The sequence below is a fragment of the Lytechinus variegatus genome, chromosome 4 (assembly GCF_018143015.1).
Source record: "Lytechinus variegatus isolate NC3 chromosome 4, Lvar_3.0, whole genome shotgun sequence".
In the NCBI taxonomy this organism is placed as follows: Eukaryota; Metazoa; Echinodermata; class Echinoidea; order Temnopleuroida; family Toxopneustidae; genus Lytechinus; species Lytechinus variegatus.
In genome coordinates, this window is record NC_054743.1 from 12,307,862 (window position 1) to 12,332,910 (window position 25,049).

Sequence of the window (25,049 nt, forward strand, 5' to 3'; positions counted from 1 at the left end):
AAATGTAAAATCAGTACATCTCATAGGCATTCAAATGTTACCTCGATCATGTTTCTATGACCACGCATCACTGAACACAATATTTTTGGAAAAAGAAAATAATGAAAAATTTACCTGGTTCATTTGTATGTATACCGCTGCATAATGGACATAGTCTGATAGCGAACGATGAAAAACGAAAAGGAACTAGAACTTATGCTTCATCATGTCTCCCATTCTGTTTTTTTATTCAAGAACATTCTGCTGCGAAAATATTGAAATAAATGAAATTCAAACATTATGAAAATAGATTTAGTTGAGTAATATTTACAGAGTAAACGTATGATTTCAATCTGTTTGCCTACAGTGAAAGAGAACCACATGCTATTGTCCACCACTTCATAATAACACTGATTGTGTTCAGTGATGCTCGGTCATAGAAAAACAATTCAGATATCTTTCGAATGCTAATTACTTTACTTAAGCTTTGAAAAAATAATTTTAATAATTGTTAATGTAACAATTATTTCACAAACACCAACAAAACGTGTTATCTTTTTATTGATACAGCCAGTAAAATCAAGTTTAATATGAGTTTATTTGCTTCGAATTTTCTTTGTCGTATAATATTTGACACCCTTTGATGACTACTTGTAAAGCAGTTTTTATTTTACTGTCCTCTTTTTCATATAATAAATGCTACAGAATTTGAAATTTTCATATTTAATGTAATGTTAAAAAATAGTGTTTGATTTCATTTACTCTCTCATCTGCAATATTAAAGCAAAACTTCATTAGTTTCTTCTGTTGCAACCGATTTTGATGTTTTTATGATAAATTTGTTTGTTTCATCTTAACGTTTATTGGCATTGATTGGATGGTGTAGACTTGCCATTAGTTTAGCGTGTACATTGAGAATTAATCGATGCACGCTCAATATAGTAAAATAATTTTTTTTCCGGAGCGCAGAAAAATAACATCGCAAAATGTCATGACTCTTTTCTGTTCGAAGTCTTGCGCAACTTTTGAAATTAGATTTACAACATACGTATATAGCATTGCGACGCCCTATGACTTTTTACGGGACATTGTCTAATAACAAATACAACTTGAACTTCTTGTACAAAAAAAAACTATGGAAAATGAAATTCATAAATTGGTGAGTTATCTTTCATTCTAATTGGTCCTAATGTAATAAGGGTTATTTATCTACATGAGGCCCGGTCAAGGGAAAAACTTGGATGTTGAACCCACCTAAAACCCACCATTATCAATCGTATCACCAGAAAGATTCATGCATTCAGGGCAGACTTCGGACCCTAGAACTTCAAGGTCATGTTAAACCTGACTTGGCAAATTGAGAAATTCATAAAAAGCAAGCATGATATATCTCGGGGGTGTTTATCTTGCTGACTCGTATGCAAGGCCCCTGTGAAAAATATCAGTCAGCCGACATTGAACAGCCTCGACGAGCAGTTTATCATCCGATTTCGTTACTAATTAGAAAAGAATGGATATTGGCGGCATTAGTCCAGTAGCAACGGTGCTTTTGTCCTGCTTGGTAAGCTTTTTAGGATATCGATTCTTCCTCTGGATGGTGGCAGTATGGAGAGAAGTCAAGAGAATCCTTCATATTCGACGCACTCTTCCAGGCCCCAAACCTCACTGGTTGTTCGGCAATGTCCTTCAACAACCTGGACCACTAACCCCTGGGTTAGAGTGGCATCGTAACATGGCCAAGGCCTATCCAAGACTTCATGTCTTCTGGGCTGGTTGGAAACCCGTTGTAGGGCTGAATCATCCAGACTCGATTCGGAAAATTCTCACCGACAGTGTCGGAACAGTGAAAGTGAGTCATAACCCTGATCCTGACTATTCTATCGCTTGAACCAGTCATTATTTAAAGCGAATAAAATTCGCAAATGAATGGTACCAATTTTATCATTGTATTCTAGATTTATATGAATAATTAGTTCTGATTCATTTACCGTCAAATAGGGAATGGGCACGAAATCCTCTTAATATACTTGTCTTTATTTCCCCCCATTATCTATTTCTCTTTCTACACCCCCTTAATGTCTGTATACTCCTCATTTATTTCCTCCTATTTTTCGTTAATTTACGTCCCGTTAAAGTGCCACCTGGGGTGCGCTCCCCCTCCACTTATAGACCAATTTCACAAGGTGAGAGGGCAGCAGACTGGTCGCCATGCTGCGGTGGGCGAATCAACTTTTATACTACACAAGTCAATAGGGTATTTGGTACATTCGTTCGATTTTTTTTTTATTTTGGACCAATTGAGCAGATTTCTTGTAAGATTCACAATGAGCATTAATCGGAGAAGTTCAGGTCGCAGCTGTGCTGTGTTCAATTGCCACAACAATTGGAGAAAGCTTCAGAATTGGAAGCAAAGTGAATGTGAAATTCACTCGCCTTGGACTCATGAAGCCTGTTTGTGTGTGAAGCCGTACTCCCTGCATAGGTTTCCAGGCCGTGATGAAGGAATGCGTCGCCAGTGGCCCTCTCTTCCCCTTCCTCCTTTCTCCTTCCTCTCTGTTTTATTCTCTTGCCTTGTCCCCTCCTTTTGGATACTTATAGGCCTGCATAAAATGTGGTGGTGGTGGGTTTTTTTTTGTGGGGGGGGGGATTTATTTGATCATGCTTAGATGGAAATATCAGTCCCTCTCTCCCTCTCTCTCTCTCACACTATCCCCCTCTCTCTTTCTCTTTCTCTCCCTCTCACTATCCCCTTCTCTGTATTACACTATCCCTCTCTCACACACTCTCTCGCTAGCCCCTCCCTCTCTCTCTCACTACCCCCCCCCCTTTTTCACTATTCCCCTCTCCCTCTCACTATCCCCCTCCTCTCACACATACTCTCTCCCCCTCTCCCCTCTCTCATCCTCTCTCTCTCTCTCTCACTCTATGTCTCGTTCACTCTCCCGCTACTCTAACACAATTTACTAGCAACAAGAAGTGAGCTCCCTGATGAAAACCAACAGCGATTCTTGGTCATCATCAACTCACTTTTACTGACAAAACTAAGGGGAAAAAGTAGCCAAAGTGCAAAAAAATCATCATACCTTCATCGGTCAGATATGGCCATTGTCTTACATCGTCTACCCAGGTGTCCATGCTTTATTTTATTGATTTATGATGAAGTTAATGACACAATATCAGAGCTTATCTGTCATCTTTCATTGAATTTGTACACAGAGCCAATAGCGGTCAGCGCACTTGCCCACCGCAGCAATGGCGTCGCCGATAGAGGGCCAAATACATAAACCGGCCGTGAAATTGGTCTATATACGATAAGGGATAATTAACATGAATTTACATAAATTCTACCCAATATTGAGTCAGACCACGCCTCATCCCTCATGAATATCAATAGAACAGAATATGAAGTAATTTCGAACGCAGCTCGACTGGTGTGGCACGATATATATAATATAGATAATATTGAGAGATTACTGCAGTCAAGATCATTGACTCTGGCTGGAAAACTAGCCTTGAACAATCTTTCAAAGTGCTAGTTTTTATCAAAAATTGAGGCGAGACTCTGTAAATATTTGATTTAACATGTTTAAAGACTGATTGAAAGGCTCCAAAACAGAGATAGACCTCATCGTAAGGGGGGGGGGGGGGGTATGCACCCGGAGCACTTGCCCACCCCTGCCCCTATGCGCACCACTTCTGGTATATAGGCATTGGTATATAGACATTTTGGTATAACTGAGATTCAATATTATTCTTATCGATATAACTGATCATATTCTTGCCTTTTTCTCCTTGCAGAGTTCACTTTATGGTTTGTTTGAAGAATGGCTCGGTCGAAGCATGGCTCTAACAGATGGTGACCTGTGGAAAAGACACAGGAAACTCATTACAGGCACTTTCCACTTCAACGTTCTCAAGAATAACATTCCCAAGATAAACCAGGTATTCAAATTATGCAAAGGAAAATAATTATACTTCACGAAAATGGCTTTCAAGTCAGTGACACGACATTAATTTCGCTCCTTCGATAATTGCTCGGGGCTTAATTTCGTCTTAGATGTAAGGTTATAGACCGGCAGCCCAGGAGGTTTATTCAACCGAAAGCCGGACAAGCAAATAACCCCATAGCTGGATGGCATGGACCTTGAAGTTAACAAAAATGCATTGCTGCCGGGTTCTATGCGTGGTCTTCCCTCCGAAATGACGTAATATATGACGTCACTACAAAATGGCCCTATTTCACCATTTTTCAGACATTCTACACATAGCATGAAGTCAAGGGAGAATATCTCAGCCAAATCACGTTTGTTTTGTATGAAACTTTCACAATATATTGTTCAAGTAGTGCACAAGAGATATGCAAAATTTCACGAACAGAAATTATTGTTTACATATGCAAATTACGTAATGAAATTTGCATATCATTAGTTTTGGAGATTTCTCGCATAAAAAATTGTAAAAAATCGATTCAGAAATTTATTTTCTTTTTTAGTGTACTTTATTTGATATTTTTCCTCTCAAGCATAATATCATTGTCTTTATCTATATCTCTACTTTAAGAAAATATATAACAGTAATTGAAAAAGACATTATAGACTGTGATTTCAGCCCCCTTTCCAATATGGTGCGCACGTAGAAATCGTGCGTTTTTGGCCTATTTTCACCATTTGGCTGAGGTGTGCGAACGATATGCCTACTTTGATGTTTCCTGCATTTTGCATGATATTAAATCTTCCAAACAACATATTTTCTTCTTCATTATGTCTCTGGTGATCAATCAATGATTTCAGTAAAAACTGATTGCCTACTGGGCAGTCTATAGGCTAAGTTTTCAGCCTAGTTTTCAACAACAAACCTATACCATGTAAGACTGCATCGTTGTAGTCGAGTCGGATAAGGGGGTTTCTATGTACCATCAAAATATTTTTCACTCAATGTTTTGGTATTTGCCTAAAGTGTCTCGTTAATGAATCTTGATGTTCCCTTCCCAAAATCGTGTCCAACGGAGTTCAAAATTGATATCTTTGGCGGCCCTCTTGGACTTTTTAAAATGAAAATCAGTTATTTACATATTTTATTGCACAAAGTCTGACAATGGGAAATTTTAAATCAATACGCATTTCACTAGGATTTTGATAGTAGAAATCGGTTGAAATTGTTTTCTGAATAGTCCGGTTAATATATTAAAAAAAAAAGAATTCATCAAAAATTTTGAACCAAAATGTTCATGTGCATTGACATCTATCTGTTTCATCTTGCATCCGATCGCCTTTGTTGATGTGCCTAACATCCAGAAAATAACGTACTTAGCGATCGATAGAAAGTTATGTATTACTTGTATCATGTGTATGAGGGTAAAAGGCATTTTCTACACAAAGCAATTTTTATGATAATTAAATCTCTTGAAAAAGAGAGAAGTTCGAGGCATTGCTCTGCATTTTCATTTTGCATGCAATTACTCTCTGGCACCTTAAAGCATAGTCCCACAAGAACCAGTAAAATGTTACATACAGTACCATACCATTATAGCTTGACTATTATGATATCGTGCTTTTCGGAGCCCCCAGTGTGGTAAAATTTTGTTTTGAGTATGTAATTTTTTCCTTTATATCACTTTTCTCTATCAGCTACATAAAAGAAATTGGGGCATAGCAAAGCCTACCCCTCAGGGGGCTGCCAAAGTCACCCAATCTTTTTTTCGTATCTTGCCAGTTTCTCGGAAAATTAGTCATTTTGAGGCAAACAGTGTTTCTGCCTTGCGGTAAAGCCCTTGTTTTTGTTTTGTAACCACATAAAGATGACAAAGTAGGATCTTCTTTATCAGTTACATATGTCTATTTTCATTCTTTATTGTAAAAAATGCAATGTTTGAGCCCCCATTCAGACAAAAGGGCATTTCTGCTATATAGTAAAGCTAGCTTTGATTTTGGAAACCACTTGGAAATAAAAGAGACATTTTTTCTATCAGCTACATGTAAAAAAAGTGCTGGCACATCGACTGCTACCTTCTTCAGAGGCTCCAAGATTGGCAGATTTTCCCCATATTGGAAAAAATATGGAAAAGGGGTGGGTGACTTTCGGAACCCCCGGAGGGGATAGACTTTGCTGTGCAACCACTTATTAGCAGCAGATTGAAGAAAGTCTACTCCTTTAATTCCATGTAGTTTCAAAAGAATGAAACTGGCTTCACCATATAGCAGAAACGCTTTTTGCCTGAATGGGGGTATGTTCCAATATGCCAACACCTCTTTATATGTAGCAGATAGAGGAAACTCTACTCTTTCGTCTCCATATAGTTTAAAAGCAATAAGAGTAGTTTTACTACATAGCAGAAACACCTTTTGCCTCAATGGGGGCTCGAAAATAGCATATTTTCCCATAAATAATTAAAATATGAAATAGGGTAGGTGAATTTGGCGACCCCCCAAGGGGGGTATGTTCCAATATGCCAACACCTCTTTATATGTAGCAGATAGAGGAAACTCTACTCTTTCGTCTCCATATAGTTTAAAAGCAATAAGAGTAGTTTTACTACATAGCAGAAACACCTTTTGCCTCAATGGGGGCTCGAAAATAGCACATTTTCCCATGAATTGGTAAAATATGGAAAAAGGGTAAGTGATTTCGGAGACCCCCTAAGGGGTATGTTCCAATATGCCAACACCTCTTTATATGTAGCAGATAGAAGAAACCCTACTCTTTCGTCTCCATATAGTTTGAAAATAATAAACGTGGTTTTACTAAATAGCAGAAGCACTTTTGCCCCAATGGGGGCTCGAAAATAGTATATTTTCCCATTAATGGGCAAACTACGTATAAGTATCGGGTAACTTTAGTAGTCCTCAGAGGGGGTAGGCTTTGCTGTACCAGCACACCTTTTTTGTAGCAGATAGAGGAAACTCTACTCTTGTCTCCACATAGTTTAAAAACAATGAAAGTGGCCGTACTACATAGCAGCAACACTTTTTGCCTCAATGGGGGCTTGAAAAAGCATATTTTCCCACAAATAGGTAAAATATGAAAAAGGGTGGGTGATTTCGACGCTCCCTAAAGGGGGTATGCTTCAGTATGCTAGTAGCAGATAGAGGAAACTCTACCCTTCTTATCTCCATGTAGTTTAAAAAGAATGAAAGTGGCTTTATTCCATATCAGAAACGTTTTTTGCCTTAATATGGGCTCCAAAGTGGCATATTTTCCAATAAATGGGTAATAATGGTATTTGCCCTTTAACTAAGCAAATAAAGACATACATGCTCTCATGTAGCGTTAAAGTATTATCAGTATATTATATCCTCTTTCGTGTCGAATGCTGATATTTTGAAATAGTTGTTGATGTTAATGATTGAACAGATAGATATCAATGCACATGCAAATTTTTGACCAAAATCATGCCCATTTCGGGATAAATTTTATTTCAAAATATACCATCAGAAAACGAATGAATTAAATCGATTTCTACTATCCCAATCATAGAGAAATGCGTATAAATTGAAAGATTGTCCCATTGTCAGATTCTGTGCAATAAAATATGAAAATAATTGATTTTCATTTTAAAAAAGTCCAAGAGGGCCGCCAAAGATATCAATTTTGAACCCCGTTGGACACGATTTTGGGAAGGGAACATCAAGATTCATTAACGAGACAGTTTAGACAAATACCAAAACGTTGATTGAAAATTGAGTGAAAAATATTTTGATGGTACACAGGGACCTCTTATCCGACTCGACTACAACGATGCAGTCTTACATGGTATAGGTTCGTTGTTGAAAACTAGGCTGAAAACGTAGCCTATAGACTGCCCAGTGGGCAATCAGTTTTTGCTGAAATCATTGATTGATCACCAGAGACATAATGAAGAAGAAAATATGTTGTTTGGAAGATTTAATATCATGCAAAATGCAGGAAACATCAATAAAGTAGGCATATCGTTCGCACACCTCAGCCATATGGCGAAAATAGGCCAAAAACGCACGATTTCTACGTGCGCACCATATTGGAAAGGGGGCTGAAATCACAGTCTATAATGTCTTTTTCAATTACTGTTATATATTTTCTTAAAGTAGAGATATAGATAAAGACAATGATATTATGCTTGAGAGGAAAAATATCAAATAAAGTACACTAAAAAAGAAAATAAATTTCTGAATCGATTTTTGACAATTTTTTATGCGAGAAATCTCCAAAACTAATGATATGCAAATTTCATTACGTAATTTGCATATGTAAACAATAATTTCTGTTTGTGAAATTTTGCGTATCTCTTATGCACTACTTGAACAATATAATGTGAAAGTTTCATACAAAACAAACCTGATTTGGCTGAGATATTCTCCCTTGACTTCATGCTATGTGTAGAATGTCTGAAAAATGGTGAAATAGGGCCATTTTGTAGTGACGTCATATATTAAGTCATTTCGGAGGGAAGACCACGCATAGAACCCGGCAGCAATGCATTTTTGTAAACTTCAAGGTCCATGCCATCCAGCTATGGGGTCATTTGCTTGTCCGGCTTTCGGTTGAATAAACCTCCTGGGTTGCCGGACTATTAGGGTAGCAATGGGGTTTTACGTTAGGTTTATGGTATAGGATAGAGTGAAACCTAAATTTTAACTTAAGCATGCTGATTGAAAAGGCATAGGCCCGGGGGGGCCACTTCCATTCACAAGTGGATACCATGCGCGACCATGGGGTCTCGAAAAGCACCCTAAACACGTAATTTCCATATTCTGAAAATGCACCCCTTAACAAGTATTGGCGTGTGAAACCCTACCCTTAACAAGTATTAGAAACAAAACGATACTCTTGGCATATATTCCCTGAAATGAACCCCTAAACAAGTACAGGAATGTTTTATTGTTACGGGTCCTTCGGTCGTCGGCTTTACTTTATTTGGTTTAGTATGACCCCACCTTCTACACCTCGCGCAAATCGGACTCTAAACACGAAGTGTTGGGGCAAAAAGGACATCCTTTATGAAACATTTTAATTTTGTTTTATCATCCCCGAAAATTCGACCCTAAACACGTAATTTTCCTAGCGAAATAGATACCCTTTTTTCATTATTTTTGTGTTTTTGACACCCTTATCACGTTACGTACGTAACGTGCCCTATCGTGAAAAAGACATCCTTTTTACGTGTTTTTTTGGTCGCGCATGGTATCCACTCGTCAATGTAAGTGGCCCCCCCGGGGGCATAGGACCTATCCTGATTCAGGATATCAATCCAACAAAAACCAAGACCAGGAAAAACTGTTCCTTTGTAAATGATCATATATGCTTTAGTAGTCGCTGTTGTCAAAACACCTGTATGTTCTTATCAAAGATGCATATGCATAATCAGGTGACGGCGACTATCATTGTATCAAACATGTCAAAGGGAGACCCGCGTTTATCGTCCATCTCTTTATAGCTCCAAATAGCAAAACTGACCAGTTCAATTCATCGTGTCCTTCTCAGGTAGCAGAGACCTTGGTTTCCGTGATCGCGCAGAGATGTGAAGAAGGAAAGCCCCTAGAACTCTACAAATCAATGAGTTTATTTTCCAGTGACGTCATTCTTCAGTGTGCATTTTCCTACAAGTCTGATTGTCAAAAGGTCGAATCACAATTCGTACAGTCATCCCACAACTTGATGGATATCGTTGCGAAACGGTAGAGTATGATACTCCTGAAAAGGACGCAGTAAACTCTAAGGCCCGTACACTGAACTTGGGTTTAACTTAGAACATGATCTAACTCGGTGCTAAAATTAAGTGGGAAGCTAAAAATATCACAATTTGATTACATTGTATAATTCTTATGTCTACTGTGATCTTTGCCAATCCTTCAGTAGTAAAGACAACTATCTTACTTACCTTCCAGGAAAATTAAGAATGACTTGAGTGTCAAATGAGCTAACATGTAACATGTTGAACCTCCTATTTTAAAGGACAAGTCCACCCCAACAAAAATTTGATTTGAATAAGAAAAATATCAAAATCGGATGTAAAATACGAAAGTTATGACATATTATAGTTTCGCTTCATTTCACAAAACAGTTATATGCACATCTCGGTTGGTATATGCAAATGAGGGACTGATGACATCAATCACTCACTATTTCTTTTGTATTTTATTATATGAAATATGAAATATTTTTATTTTCTCGTCATTGTCATGAGAAATGAAGTTTCATTCCTCCCTGAACACGTGGAATTCCTTTATTATAACATTTTGTGCTTCAGGCAAGGAGGTCCTAATCGTCAAATTCGTAAAAATTGAAATATTATATAATTCAAACAATAAAAAACAAAAGAAAGAGTGAGTGAGTGACATCATCGACTCTCTCATTCGGATGTAACTGGCTCGATCATATAACTATTTTGTTAAAAATAAGCGAAAACTTGAAATGTCATAACTTTCTTATTTTACATCCGATTTTGATGAAATTTTCAACATTGTGCTTGTCTGATTTTTCTCTGTTGATTCATATCAACATTTTTCTGAGGTGGACTTGACCTTTAATCATCTTGGCGTAAACATCAAGAAGGGAATGTGTATGCTTCAGTGGTAATTTTTCGAACCCACATTGAGTAAGTTCTTAACCGGCCCCTAAAAAACTAATTTTTAGCTATTTCTTGAACACCTTTCTAGCTTTTTTTTGTATTTTGCCACGGGTTTAGCCACAAGGGAAACGTATAGGCCTATTTTTTAAGCTATAACTGAATTTTTTTAAATGATATTTCAGTACACGTGAACACGCACAATGGCAAAAGGCGAGGCCATGCAGGCCTCAGGCGAAGCTCGAAAAGTCCGAGGCCAAGAAAGAGAATAGATCTGCAACCCAAGGCATAACTTTTTTTTTCTCGAATAAATAGTAGGCTTGTCTCAATATTTCCAGCATGTCGGGGGGGGGGGGCGACTTTCATTTCTTGGTTGGCAAGACTGACCACTGTCAATGGGAGATTCTGTGACGTCATATTAAATGTTACCTTTATTCAGAAGAAGGAGTTAGTATTATTTACTCAGTAAATGAAGATAATAACAACTGGAGTGCCGGGGAAAAATAGTTAACTTAATAACTGACAATAATCCTTTTGTCTCTCTGTATAATCATATATATATCGGTTTATTTATTGAACATGAAAATCTCTTATAAGAAATTGTATCGATTATACAGATCCTTTAGTCCGGTCTTACCGTTTAAATCCATCTTCCGGAGATCCTCCCTCTACAAACCATGGAGAAAGGGGATTAATGTCCTTCATGAATATATCGAAAAAATAATTTCGGAACGAAGAGAGGAACACAAAACGAGGGGATCTAACTTAGTAAGTATTGTGAGCAGAAAATAAAATTATATTTGTCTTGTAAACACATTTATATTTTTAAAGTTAGATTTCACAAGCAATCCGGTATATGTTTCTAGCAGATGATTGATACTTTAATTAAAGCATATTCAATATGACTAAATCATTTTGACGTTTCCATCTCTCATGTAGATTCTGATTAATTCCGAAAGCAAATGGCACATTGTCCTCTTTGTCAAAATTAATTAACCATAGGTTTTTTTTCCGTTGAATATTAATCCAGGAATACTTTAAAGGGATGGATTTCCTTGACACAGTAATGCTAGCCAAAGACTCTGAAGGAGGACTGACGGATGAAGAGATCAGAGACGAGGTAATTCAATGACAGTAATTAGCCATTAACTTCAGAATAAAAGACAAACAGGCGATGGTCCCTTCAAGCTCCACGCTGTTTTATGGAGTCCCGCAAGGCTCCATCATCTGACCGTTGATGTACACTTTGTCCACAGGTCCTTTTAGAAAGTAATATCACCTTTCATTTAGCAACCAAACGTCTCCGCACATTTAACAACAGATAAAGCGAATCTGTCACTCTTGGACCCCTTTCATGATTGTTTTGTAGGTTTTCTTGTCTTGTCTCGTGCATGAATGCATGTGTTGGCCTAGTTCATTCATTTTTATAATCTTCTTGGTTAATGGTTGTGCACTCAGAAATCTACTTATTAAGCAGAATGTAAACGTTATCTATAAGTATGATAATAATTGTACGTTGAATAGATTGTCAGATGTTCTTTCATTTTCTAAAAAAAGGCAAATACCTTCTTGGTTGCCGGAATTGATACGACATCTAGCGCCCTCACTTGGCTGTTGTATTTGTTGGCAACCCATCCAGAATACCAGACCAAGGTACAGGAAGAAGTTGATGAACTCTTCAAAGATCGGACAAATCGAGAGATATACAGGTGAATTAAGGTTCTAAACGGCAATCTGAAGATAGGATTACATTACAGTTACTGTAGATTAATGGTGATATTGATGAGGTCTGTACCGTCTGTTTTCTGGGACAAATTAATCATCTAATTCAGTAAAAATTTCCTGGCATTAAAGCCTTCCGACATAGTTTTATTACAGTAGTGCTTAGATAGGCCTATACCTGACACGTTTTTCTTTTGCCTAAGGGTGCTTATGTTTATGCCGCATGATCACATAAACTCGATGCTTAGGTGCTCTGTTTTGAGAACTTAACCCAACATGTCGAATTAAAATCATTTAAAACTTTTCATATATATATTGTTCATTTGCAGTGATGATCTTCGCAATACTCCATTTCTGTTGAAATGCATCAAGGAAAGTCAGCGTATTTACTCGACAATAGCACCAGGCCGCCTCTTAACCGAACCATTGGTTGTCGATGGTCTAACCGTCCCAGCAGGAACCGAGATTACCATCTTCGTCTACCAACTCCATCACAATCCTGATGTGTGGGGAGATGATCTTATGGCATTCAAACCAAGCCGCTTTGATCGCGAGAACGTCGAGAGTCGAGATGCATTCGCTTTCATTCCTTTCTCGGCTGGTGCGCGTAACTGCATCGGCCAACATTTCGCGCTTCAGGAGATGCAAATAGCAGCGATTCGAATCTTCGACAAGTTTGGCTTTACGTTGCTCCAGGATTCCATTCCAGTCTTCAGATTAGTTAGCGCACCACAGGATGAAATATTACTTGGCATTCATCCAAGGAATGAAGAGTAATATTATAAAAGTCAATTTAATCGTACAGGTCTACCCCCGTGTAATACTCTGTGTGTTCAAGGAACTCTTGGACTTGTTGGATATGCTACATTAAGGGTGGCGCCAAGGTTTTCATTAGGGGCAGGACGAACTAAGGTTTACGTCAATGTTTTTTTTTCAATTGACTTGCTGGAATATTTAAATTCATTTATTTCCCATCTCTAAAAACATACAAGTTACAGTACATCGAAATTTAATCAAATTAATAAAAATGACTCCATATTAATGGAGTAAATATGAATATTGTAAAATTATGGCAAAAATAAGAAAATACATAAAGTAATGAATGGGATGTGAGGGAGTAGCACAGGGGCGGAGGGAGCGAAGTTGAAAGGGGCACAGACATAAAAAGGGCACTTTTTCTTTAAAAAAGGACACTAATTCAAACATGGCCGTATGCAGAAATTTTTCGCATGGGGGCAGCACGCGTGAACTTTTTGGTAGAAAACTCAAAAGCGAGGGAGCGAAGCGACCAAGCTTATCTTTGATGCGCTTTTGCATTTTTTAAAGTGAAATTGATGGATTTTGTGCATACTTTTGGTGAATTTTGTGACAAATCTGCAGTAAAAAAAATCGGGAGGGGGGAGCAACTGCCCCATGCGTACGGCCATGATCTTAAAACAAAGAAAAAAAATACTTATTTTCCCAACTCACATGACTCATGAAACTTAAGGCACGTAGGATTATTTTTCATTATGCACTTGCAGGAGGAACAGAACGGCGCTACATAAAGAAACCGGGCGCTCATCGGGCATGGAAAGATTTTTTTTTCTGGACAACTTATCTGATATGAAGAGCAGGCACCTATAAAAAGGCAAAGATACACTCGTTAACACATAAAACAGGTCCTTCTCGGGTGAAAGGGGCACAGGAAACGTTCGTGGGGGCAGTATTATTGGGTATGAGGGGTCACTGATACGAGAAAGGACACCTATAAGATGGCAAAAGGTACTTGCTAACGGCATAAGACGTATCCTCAGATGAAAGGGGCACAGGACATGTTCGTGAGGGGATTGTTTATTTCTTGGGGGGGGGGTTGGCACTGATACCAATGAAGCGCACTTGCTAAGTCCTTCTCAGTTGAAAAGGGCACAAAACACGTCCGTGAGAGGGTACTTTTTTTGGGAAAAAATTGGAACTTATACGAGAAAGGGCACTTGTTAAAACCTAAAACGGGTCCTCTTTCGATGAGAGGGGCCCAGTACACATTCGTGAGGGAGCATTTTTTTGCTTAAAAAGGGCACTTTTTCAGTACCGTGTGAAAGGGTGGTATGATAGGCAGATTTCAAGGTAAGATACTATGCAAGCATGCCTTACATAGCAGAATACAGAAATTGTATATACCAGATGACTAGCCGCCCTTTCACAAGGTAAAAAATCGTAATTTGAATAATGCTTCCAGTGGAAAATAAGGCTAGTGACTACTTTTCAGCACGTGCGAAACCAAACTATAATCACGAACGTTAATCACAATCACGGATTCAAATTCTACTCCGGAGGTTGAATTCCAGTTAAGTTTCACTCAAATTTCGGTACGAATTTTCCGTGTGAAAGGTCCGATGGCTCTAAAGACGAATTGCAGTCATTATAACAACGATTCAAGATTCACGTGTGAAAAGGCCCTTGAAGAGCATGCCAATGAACGCTCTATGAAAGTATTTGTTGCGTTTTTTCTTTGAATGCATTAACAAGTTGCTATATAACAATAGTTGGCCAACTGTGAAATACCACAAGCTAGTGGGCGCACTGTTGTTTTTGTGTGGATCTAATGAAAAACAAATTCAAACAATATAGGAATAATCAAGACATCAGATTTGGTGTTAATCTCATTATATTAAACCATCATGTCACTTTTACCGCCCTTTCACACGGTCAAGAAATCGTAATTTGAATGATGATTCCAGTGAAAAATAAATGACGACTATTTAGCACGTGTGAAACCAAACTAGAACATGATTAGATTCACGAACGCTAATCACAGTCAGTTTACAACAGCAATCATTATTATAATGATGATTTAAGATTCATGAGAAAAAAGGCCCTTACTCAGATTTACCTTCTTCTGATCATGCGCAGAATAGAACTCTAAACAGTACGTCAGTGTTCGAGTTTGAAAATCGTCTATTTCATTCTCCGCTTTTTGGTACATTGATTATTACTTGGATGTGATGAAAATAATTATTTTTATAAGAAATATATGAACATAATGAATAATCATCAAATCACGAATGCATATATGTCAGTACAGTGGAATGGTTTTCAACATTGTCACTTACTGGGCTAGAGCAAAATTACAAACTGCAGAACAATAATAATAATTATAATAATAATAGTAATAATAATAATTATTATAATATTAATATTGATAAATATAAAATATAGACATACAAGTTGCTTTTTTTATACCAATAAACGCAAGTTGCGTTGCGGATGGCTTTAAAACACGATATTTTTTATTCAGTGTCGAAATAAGGAGAAGGGATTGGGTAAATTCGGAGGGCTCCCGTGGGCATAGGCTTAAATAAACAAAAAAACTTTCTTCAGGAAACATGATGACTGGTGTCTCATATATCTGTCTTTTCCAAGTCGATAATGGTTATGTAAAGTAGCGGGAATGCCGGGGGAATCCAGTTGTGCCACATCGGGGTCTCCAAAAGATATATATTTTAATACAGATAAAATATGGATTGAGGTGAGGTACATTCATCAAGATTCATGTGTCAGAGCTTCATTAAAGCAGTAACCTGCAAAGCAATGTCTCCTATTAATTTTAAGGGAAACAAATTAGAAACAAATACATGTAAATTAAATGGTGTTTTACCGATACCGAAATGCATTTTGCCCGTATATACCATAGATTACGGTGTGGCAGACACACCAACAAAAGCGATACGAGAAGCCGATGGAAGCTATTGTGTTGGGATTGTGTTATCTCGAATGACATACCATTGATCGCTTTACTATAGTCGGATTCGTGAGTGTGACTGTGACATAGAGGTTGTTTTGGTCTCGTTTTTATTTTAATAGCGCAATATCACGTCATACATTATGACATATTTGCCCTCTTTTTAAGCAAATTAAGACACCAATACTGTCATGAAGCATATCGATGTTTTCACTAATATATTCTCTTTCATGGAGAATGTTGACATTGTGTATTAATTGCTGTTATTTATAAAACAGTTGAAGATTCATGAAAAAATACTCTGTTTTGAATTATAATTTGCATAATAATATGCAAATTAGGTAATAATAAACAAGGATATCCCAATAATTTTATGACACTTTTCTTCCCTTTCTAACCCGAAGTCTTTATTTCCAAGTTTAGGGCAGTTCTTGTTAAATATATAATCTTAAATATTTGTTTTCACTATATAGACATAATATGCAAATTTATACATATTACTTGCTTATTTGCATAGATACAGCGTGTCTCTTTGGATGAATCTTTTTCTTTTGACTCAAGGAGCATTTGTGCCCAAGTGGGACATTTGTACTAAAAAATGCAGCGTTTTTGCAGTTAACAAGTCTACTAAATATTTACAGAGTGAACGTATGATTCCAAACTGTTTGTATACCGCATAATGGACATAGTCTGATAGCGAACGATGAAAAATGAAAAGGAACTAGAACTTTCCAAATTATGTTTCATCATGTCTCGTAATCTTTTTTTTATTTTTATTCAAGAACATTCTGCTGGGAAAATATTGAAATAACTGAAATTCAAACATTATGAAAAGAACTTTAGTTGAGTAACATTTAAAGAGTAAACGTATGATTCCAATCTGTATGTATACCGCATAGTGGACATGATAGTGAACGATGAAAAACGAAAAGGAATAGAACTTATGCTTCATCATGTCTCCCATTCTGTTTTTTTATTTAAGAACATTCTGCTGGGAAAATATTGAAATAAATGAAATTCAAACATTATGAAAATAGATTTAGTTGAGTAATATTTACAGAGTAAACGTATGATTCTAATCTGTTTGCCTACAGTGAAAGAGAACCACTTGCTATTGTCCACCACTTCATAATAACACTGATTGTGTTCAGTGATGCTCGGTCATAGAAAAAACAATTCAGATATCTTTCGAATGCTAATTACTTTACTGAAGCTTTGAAAAAAAATGATTTTGATAATTGTTAATGTAACAATTCTTTCACAAACACCAACAAAACGTGTTATCTTTTTATTGTAAAAATCAAGTTTAAGTACGAAATATTAATTTCTTTGCTTCGAGTTTTCTTGTCGTATAATATTTTGTATACCACACCCTTGAAAACAACTTGTAAAAAAGTTTTTATTTTAATAGAATTGTCCACTTCATGATACTAAAGCTACAAAATTTGAAATGTTTCATATTTAATGTAATATAAAGAAATAGTGTTTGATTTCATTTACTCTCTCATCTGCAATATTAAAGTGAAACTTCATTAGTTTATTCTCAAATTTGTCTGTTTCATCTTAATATCGTTTATTTACATCAATTTGATGGGGTAGACTTGCCATTAGTTAAGCGTGTACATTGAGAATTAATCGATGCACGCTCAATAGTAAAAGGAATGGGGGGGGGGGGGGGGCCATGGACCCCTTTTCAACGTTCCACACATTTTTTTTCCGGAGCGCAGAAAAATAACATCGTAAAATGTCTCGACTCTTTTCTGTTCGAAGTCTTGAGCAACCTTTAGATAAGGTTTACGACATGCTTGTATAGCATTGCGACGCCCTATGACTTTTTACGGGACACTGTCTTATGAAAAATTTATTAAAAAAGACAATGGAAAATAAAATTCATAAATGAGTGATTTATCTTTCATTCTAATTGGTCCTGATGTAATTAGAGTTATTTATCTACATGATGCATTATCCCGGTCAAGGACAAAACTTGGAAGTTGAACCCACCTAAAAATCCACCCATCTTAACTCAAGAGGTACTTATTATTCAACACAATTTAAACATATCATGCGGCAGCTACGTTCAGTTCATTATTAATCGTATCACCAGGGCATGCAGACTTCGATCCCTACAACTTCAAGGTCATGTCTTGGCAAATTGAGAAATTCATGACTTGGCATGAAATACATGAATACATGACTACATACAGAAATACATGACTTGGCAAATTGAGAAATTCATAAAAAGTAAACATGATATATCTCGGGGGTGTTTATCTTGCTGACTCGTATGCAAGGCCCCTGTGAAAAATATCAGTCAGCCGACATTAAACAGCCTCGACGAGCAGTTTATCATCCGATTTCGTTACCAATTAGAAAAGAATGGATATTGGCGGCATTAGTCCAGTAGCCACGGTGCTTTTGCCCTGCTTGGTAAGCTTTTTAGGATATCGGTTCTTCCTCTGCATGGTGGCAGTATGGAGAGAAGTCAAGAGAATCCTTCATATTCGACGCACCCTTCCAGGCCCCAAACCTCACTGGTTGTTCGGCAATGTCCTTCAACAACCTGGACCACTAACCCCTGGGTTAGAGTGGCATCGTAACATGGCCAAGACCTATCCAAGACTTCATGTCTTCTGGGCTGGTTGGAAACCGGTTGTAGGGCTGAATCATCCAGACTCGATTCGGAAAATTCTCACGGACAGAGTCGGAACAGTGAAAGTGAGTCATAACCCTGATCCTGACTATTCTATCGCTTGAACCAGTCATTATTTAAAGCGAATAAAATTCGCAAATGAATGGTACCAATTTTATCATTGTATTCTAGATTCATATGAATAATTAGTTCTGATTTATTCACCATCAAATAGGAATGGTCACGAAATCCTCTTAGTATATTTGTCTTTATTCCCCCATTATTTCTCTTTCTACACCCCCTTAAGGTCTGTATATACTCCTCATTTATTACCTCCTATTTTTTGTTAATTTACGTCCCGTTAAAGTGTCACCTGGGGTGCGTCCCCCCCCCACTTATACGATAAGGGATAATTAACATGATTTTACATAAATTCTACCCAATATTAAGTCAGACCACGCCTCAGCCCTCATAAATATTAATAGAACAGAATATGAAGTAATTTCGAACGCAGCTCGACTGGTGTGGCACGATACATGATATAGATAAAATTACTGCAGACAAGATCATTGATTCTGGCTGGAAAACTAGCCTTGAACAATTTTTCGAACTTTTTATCAAAAATTGAGGCGAGACTGTAAATATTTGATTTAACATGTTTAAAGACTGATTGAAAGACTCCAAAACAGAGACCTCATCGTAAGGGGGGGGGGGTATGCACCCGGAGCACTTGCCCGTCCCCTGCCCCTATGCACGCAACTTCTGGTATATAGGCAATGGTATATATACATTTTGGTATAACTGAGATTCAATATTCTTATATCGATATAACTGATCATATTCTTGCCTCTTTATCCTTGCAGAGTTCACTTTATGGTTTGTTTGAAGAATGGCTCGGTCGAAGCATGCCTATAACAGATGGTGACCTGTGGAAAAGACACAGGAAACTCATTACAGGCACTTTCCACTTCAACGTTCTCAAAAATAACATTCCCAAGATAAACCAGGTATTCAAATTTAATATGCAAAGAAAAATAATCATACTTCACGAAAAATGGCTCTCACGTCGGTGGCACGACATTAATTTTGCTCCTTCGATAATTGCTCGGGGCTTAATTTCGTCTTAGATGTAAAGTTATGGTTGCAATAGGGTTTTATGCTAGGTTTATGATATTGAGTGAAACCTTAACTTTAACTTAAGCATGCTGATTGAAAAAGCATATGACCTATCCTGAATCAGGGTATCAAGCTAGCCAACACAAACCAAGACCAGGAAAACTGTTCCTTTGTAAATGTTCCTTGGTAGTCGCTGTTGTCAAAGCACCTTTATGTTCTTATTTAACATGTTTGAGATGCATATGCATAATCAGATGACGGCGACTATCATTGTATCAAACATGTCAAAGGGAGACCCGCGTTTATCGTCCATCTCTTTATAGCTCCAAATAGCAAAACTGACCAGTTCAATTCATCGTGTCCTTCTCAGGTAGCAGAGACCTTGGTTTCCGTGATCGCGCAGAGATGTGAAGAAGGAAAGCCCCTAGAAGTCTACAAATCAATGACTTCATTTTCCAGTGACGTCATTCTTCAGTGTGCATTTTCCTACAAGTCTGATTGTCAAAAGGTCGAATCACAATTCGTACAGTCATCCCACAGCTTGATGGATATCGTTGCGAAACGGTACAGTATGATATTTCTGAAAAGGACGCAGTAAACTCTTAAGACCCATACACTGAACTTGGGTTTAACTTAGAAGATGATCTAACTTGGTGCTAAAATTATGTGGGAAGCTAAAAATATCACAATTTTATTACATTGTATAATTCTTATGCCTACTGTGATCTTTGCTAATCCTTCAGTAGTAAAGACAACTATCTTACTTACCTTCCAGGAAAATTAAGAATGACTTGAGAGTCAAATGAGCTAACATTAAACATGTTGAACCTCTTATTTTAAAGATTGATGTCACCATTTGCTGTCCATAGTTAAACCACAACTTTAAACCAGAGTTTAAATAAAACCTGAGTTCAGAATAGTTAATCATCTTGGCGTAAACATCAAGAGGGGGACGTGTATACTTCAGTGGTAATTTTTCGAAGGCACATTGAGCATGTTGAGTAAATTCTTAACCGGCCCCCTTATATATTAATTTTGATCTATTTCTTGGACACCTTTCTAGCTTTTTTCGTATTTTGCCACGGTTCGAACTAGCCACAAGGGAAACGTATATAGGCCTATTTTTTAAACTATATCTGAATTTTTATAGTATATTTCAGTACACGTGAACACGCACAATGCCAAAAGGCGAGGCCAGGCTTAAGGTGAAGCTCGAAAAGTCCGAGGCCAAGAAAGAGGAATAAGTGTGCAACCCATAACTGTATATTTTTTTTCGAATAAATAGTAGGCTTGTCTCAATATTTCCAGCATGTCGGGGGGGGGGGCGACTTTCATATTTTGGTTGGCAAGATGACCACTGTCAATGGGAGATTCTGTGACGTCATATTAAATGTTACCTTTATTCAGAAGAAGGAGTTAGTATTATTTACTCAGCAAATGAAGATAATAACAACTGGAGTGCCGGGGCAAAATAAGTTACTTAATAACTGCCAATAATCCTTTTGTCTTTCTATATGATCATATACAGTATATATATCGGTTAATTTCATTGAACATGAAAACCTCTTATACAATAAGAACTTATGTTTATCATGCAGATCCTTTAGCCCGGTCTTACCTTTTAAATTCATCTTCCGGAGATCTTCCCTCTACAAACCATGGAGAAAGGGGATTAATGTCCTTCATGAATGTATCGAAAAAATAATTTCGGAACGAAGAGAGGAACACAAAACGAGGGGATCTAACTTAGTAAGTATTGTGAGCAGAAAAATAATGTTTGTCTTGTAAACACATTTATACTTTTAAAGTTAGATTTCACAAGCAATCCGGTATATGTTTCTAGCAGATGATTGATACTTTAAATAAAGCATATTCAATATGACTAAATCACTTTTGACGTTTCCATCTCTCTTCTAGATTCTGATTAATTCCGAAAGCAAATGGCACATTGTCCCTTTTGTCCAAATTAATTAACCGTAAGATTTTTTTTCTGTATATCAATCCAGGAATACTTTAAAGGGATGGATCTCCTTGACACAGTAATGTTATCCAAAGACTCTGAAGGAGGATTAACGGATGAAGAGATCAGAGACGAGGTAATTCAATGACAGTAATTAGCCATTAACTTCAGAACAAAAGACAAACAGGCAATTTGTCCCTACAAGTTCCACGCTGTTTTATGGAGTCCCGCAAGACTCCATCATCTGACCGTTGATGTACACTTTGTCCACCGGTCCTTTTAGAAAGTAATATCACCTTTCATTTAGCAACCAAACGTCTCCGCACATTTAACACTTGTCAAGATTTTTGTCTTAATACACTCGACACACAGAAACGACAAAAAATTGACATGGGCGAAAAGTGCATTTTCAACAGATAAAGCGAATCTGTCACTCTTGGACCCCTTTCGGGATTGTTTTGTAGGCTTACTTGTCTTAAAATGGTTCATTCATTTTTATAATCTTCTTGGTTAATGGTTGTGCACTCAGAAACCTACCTATTAAGCAGAATGTAAACGTTATCTATTAATATGATAATAATTGTACGTTGAATAGACTGTCAGATGTTCTTTCATTTTCTAAAAAAGGCAAATACTTTCTTGGTTGCCGGAATTGATACGACATCTAGCGCCCTCACTTGGCTGTTGTATTTGTTGGCAACCCATCCAGAATACCAGACCAAGGTACAGGAAGAGGTTGATGAACTCTTCAAAGATCGTACAAATCGAGAGATATACAGGTAAATTAAGGTTCTAGACGGCAATCTGAAGATAGGTTTACATTACAGTTACTGTAGATTAATGGTGATATTGATGAGGTCTTTACCATCTGTTGTCTTGGACAAATTAATCGTCTATTTTTTTAAACAAGTGCTTTTCATGTATAGCCAGGCGCCTTAGACCACTCGGCCACGGTACTATTTATCGTCTAATTTAGTAAGATTTCCTGGCATTAAAGCCTTCCGACATTGTTTTATTACAGTAGTGTTTAGATAGGCCTATACCTAACACGTTTTTCTTTTGCCTAAGGGTGCTTATGTTTATGCCGCATGATCACATAAACTCGATGCTAGATGATGTGTTTTGAGAACTTAACCCAACATATCGAATTAAAATCATTTAAAACATTTCATATATATATATATTGTTCATTTGCAGTGATGATCTTCGCAATACTCCATTTCTGTTGAAATGCATCAAGGAAAGTCAGCGTATTTACTCGACAATCGCACCAGGCCGCCTCCTAACCGAACCATTGGTTGTCGATGGTCTTACCGTGCCAGCAGGAACCGAGATTACAATCTACACGTACCAACTCCATCACAATCCTGATGTGTGGGGAGATGATCTTATGGCATTCAAACCAAGCCGCTTTGATCGCGAGAACGTCGAGAGTCGAGATGCATTCGCTTTCATTCCTTTCTCGGCTGGTGCGCGTAACTGCATCGGCCAACATTTCGCGCTTCAGGAGATGCAAATAGCAGCGATTCGAATGTTCGACAAGTTTGGCTTTACTTTGCTCCAGGATTCCATTCCAGTCTTCAGAATAGTTAGCGCACCACAGGATGAAATATTACTTGGCATTCATCCAAGGAATGAAGAGTAATGTTCTAAAAGTCAATTTAAAGGACAAGTCCACCCCAAGAAGAACTTGATTTGAATAAAAAGAGAAAAATTCAACAAGCATAGCACTGAAAATTTCATCAAAAATCGGATGTAAAATAAGAAAGTTATGACATTTCAAAATTTCGCTTCATTTCACAAAAATAGTTATATGAACGAGCCAGCTACATCAAAATGAGAGAGTCGATGATGTCATTCACTCACTATTTCTTTTGTTTTTTATTGTTTGAAATATGAAACATTTTGATTTTCTCGTCATTGTCATGTGAAATGAAGTTTCATTCCTCCCTGGACACGTGGAATTCCATTACTTTAACATTTTGTGCTTCTGGCAAGGAGGTCCTAATCGTCAAATTCGTAAAAATTGAAATATTGTATAATTCAAACAATAAAAAACAAAAGAAATAGTGAGTGGGTGACATCATCAACTCTCTCATTTGGATGTAACTGGCTCGTTCATATAACTATTTTGTTAAAAATAACCGAAACTTTGAAATGTCATAACTTTCTTATTTTACATCCGATTTTGATGAAATCTTCAGCATTGTGCTTGTTTGATTTTTCTCTATTGATTCAAATCAACATTTTTCTGAGGTGGACTTGACCTTTAATCGTAAAGGTCTGCCCCCGTGTAATACTCTCTGTGTTCAAGGAACTCTTGGACTTGTTGGATATGCTACATTAAGGGTGGCGCCAAGGTTTTCATTAGGGGCAGGACGACCTAAGGTTTACGTCAATGTTTTTTTTTTCAATTGACTTGCTGGAATATTCAAATTCATTTATTTCACATCTCTAAAAACAGACAAGTTACAGTACATCGAAATTTAATCAAATTAATAAAAATGACTCCATAATGGAGTAAATGTGAATATTGAAAAATTATGGCAAAAATAAGGAAATACATAAAGTAATGAATGGGGTGTGAGGGAGTAGCATAGGGGTGGAGGGAGCGAAGTTGAAAGGGGCACAGACATAAAAAGGGCACATTTTCTTTAAAAAAAGGACACTAATTCAAACATGGCCGTATTCAGAAATTGTTCGCATGGGGGCAGCACGCGTGAACTTTTTGGTAGAAAACTCAAAAGCGAGGGAGCGAAGCGACCAAGCTTATCTTTGATGCACTTTTGCATTTTTTAAAGTGAAATTGATGGATTTTGTGCATACTTTTGGTGAATTTTGTGACAAATCTGCAGTAAAAAAATCGGGAGGGGGGAGCAACTGCAAAGAAAAAAAATACTTATTTTCCCAACTCACATGACTCATGAAACTTAAGGCACGTAGGATTATTTTTCATTATGCACTTGCAGGAGGAACAGAACGGCGCTACATAAAGAAACCGGGCGCTCATCGGGCATGGAAAGATTTTTTTTTCTGGACAACTTATCTGATATGAAGAGCAGGCACCTATAAAAAGGCAAAGATACACTCGTTAACACATAAAACAGGTCCTTCTCGGGTGAAAGGGGCACAGGACACGTTCGTGGGGGCACTTTTCTTGGGTATAAGTGGTCTCTGATACGAGAAAGCGCACCTATAAGATGGCAAAAGGTACTTGCTAACGGCATAAGACGTGTCCTCAGATGAAAGGGGCACAGGACATGTTCGTGAGGGGATTGTTTTTTTTTTTTGGGGGGGGGGGGAATTTGGGAACTGATACCAAGGAATTGCACTTGCTTAGTCCTTCTCAGTTGAAAAGGGCACAAAACACGTCCGTGAGAGG

At 37.4% G+C, this 25,049-nt stretch overlaps 2 protein-coding genes across 2 annotated transcripts; both read left to right on the forward strand.

The window, feature by feature from the left end:
- The first annotated feature begins 1,423 nt into the window (after positions 1-1,423).
- On the forward strand, positions 1,424-13,018 carry LOC121412557 (cytochrome P450 4F12-like). The gene is made up of 7 exons (XM_041605347.1): positions 1,424-1,828; positions 3,778-3,921; positions 9,436-9,629; positions 11,137-11,287; positions 11,550-11,639; positions 12,077-12,228; positions 12,571-13,018. Exons 1-7 carry the CDS (start codon positions 1,490-1,492, stop codon positions 13,016-13,018), a joined length of 1,518 nt encoding a protein of 505 aa, XP_041461281.1. The 5' UTR covers positions 1,424-1,489.
- Positions 13,019-18,338: 5,320 nt separating this feature from the next.
- LOC121412558 (leukotriene-B4 omega-hydroxylase 3-like) lies at positions 18,339-23,356 on the forward strand. The gene is made up of 7 exons (XM_041605348.1): positions 18,339-18,677; positions 19,455-19,598; positions 20,078-20,271; positions 21,306-21,456; positions 21,714-21,803; positions 22,295-22,446; positions 22,865-23,356. The coding sequence occupies exons 1-7, from the start codon at positions 18,339-18,341 to the stop codon at positions 23,310-23,312; spliced, it is 1,518 nt and encodes a 505-aa protein (XP_041461282.1). The 3' UTR covers positions 23,313-23,356.
- Positions 23,357-25,049: the final 1,693 nt, after the last annotated feature.

Excerpts from the sequence above, each read along its gene's own strand:
- LOC121412557 (XM_041605347.1), top strand. The coding sequence starts at position 1,490 with ATGGATATTGGCGGCATTAGTCCAGTAGCAACGGTGCTTTTGTCCTGC. Across the intron at positions 11,288-11,549 it reads AAACGAGGGGATCTAACTTA|GAATACTTTAAAGGGATGGA; the intron begins GTAAGTATTGTG and ends ATATTAATCCAG. Across the intron at positions 11,640-12,076 it reads ATGAAGAGATCAGAGACGAG|GCAAATACCTTCTTGGTTGC; the intron begins GTAATTCAATGA and ends TTCTAAAAAAAG.
- LOC121412558 (XM_041605348.1), top strand. The coding sequence starts at position 18,339 with ATGGATATTGGCGGCATTAGTCCAGTAGCCACGGTGCTTTTGCCCTGC. Across the intron at positions 18,678-19,454 it reads ACAGAGTCGGAACAGTGAAA|AGTTCACTTTATGGTTTGTT; the intron begins GTGAGTCATAAC and ends TTATCCTTGCAG. Across the intron at positions 21,804-22,294 it reads ATGAAGAGATCAGAGACGAG|GCAAATACTTTCTTGGTTGC; the intron begins GTAATTCAATGA and ends TTTCTAAAAAAG.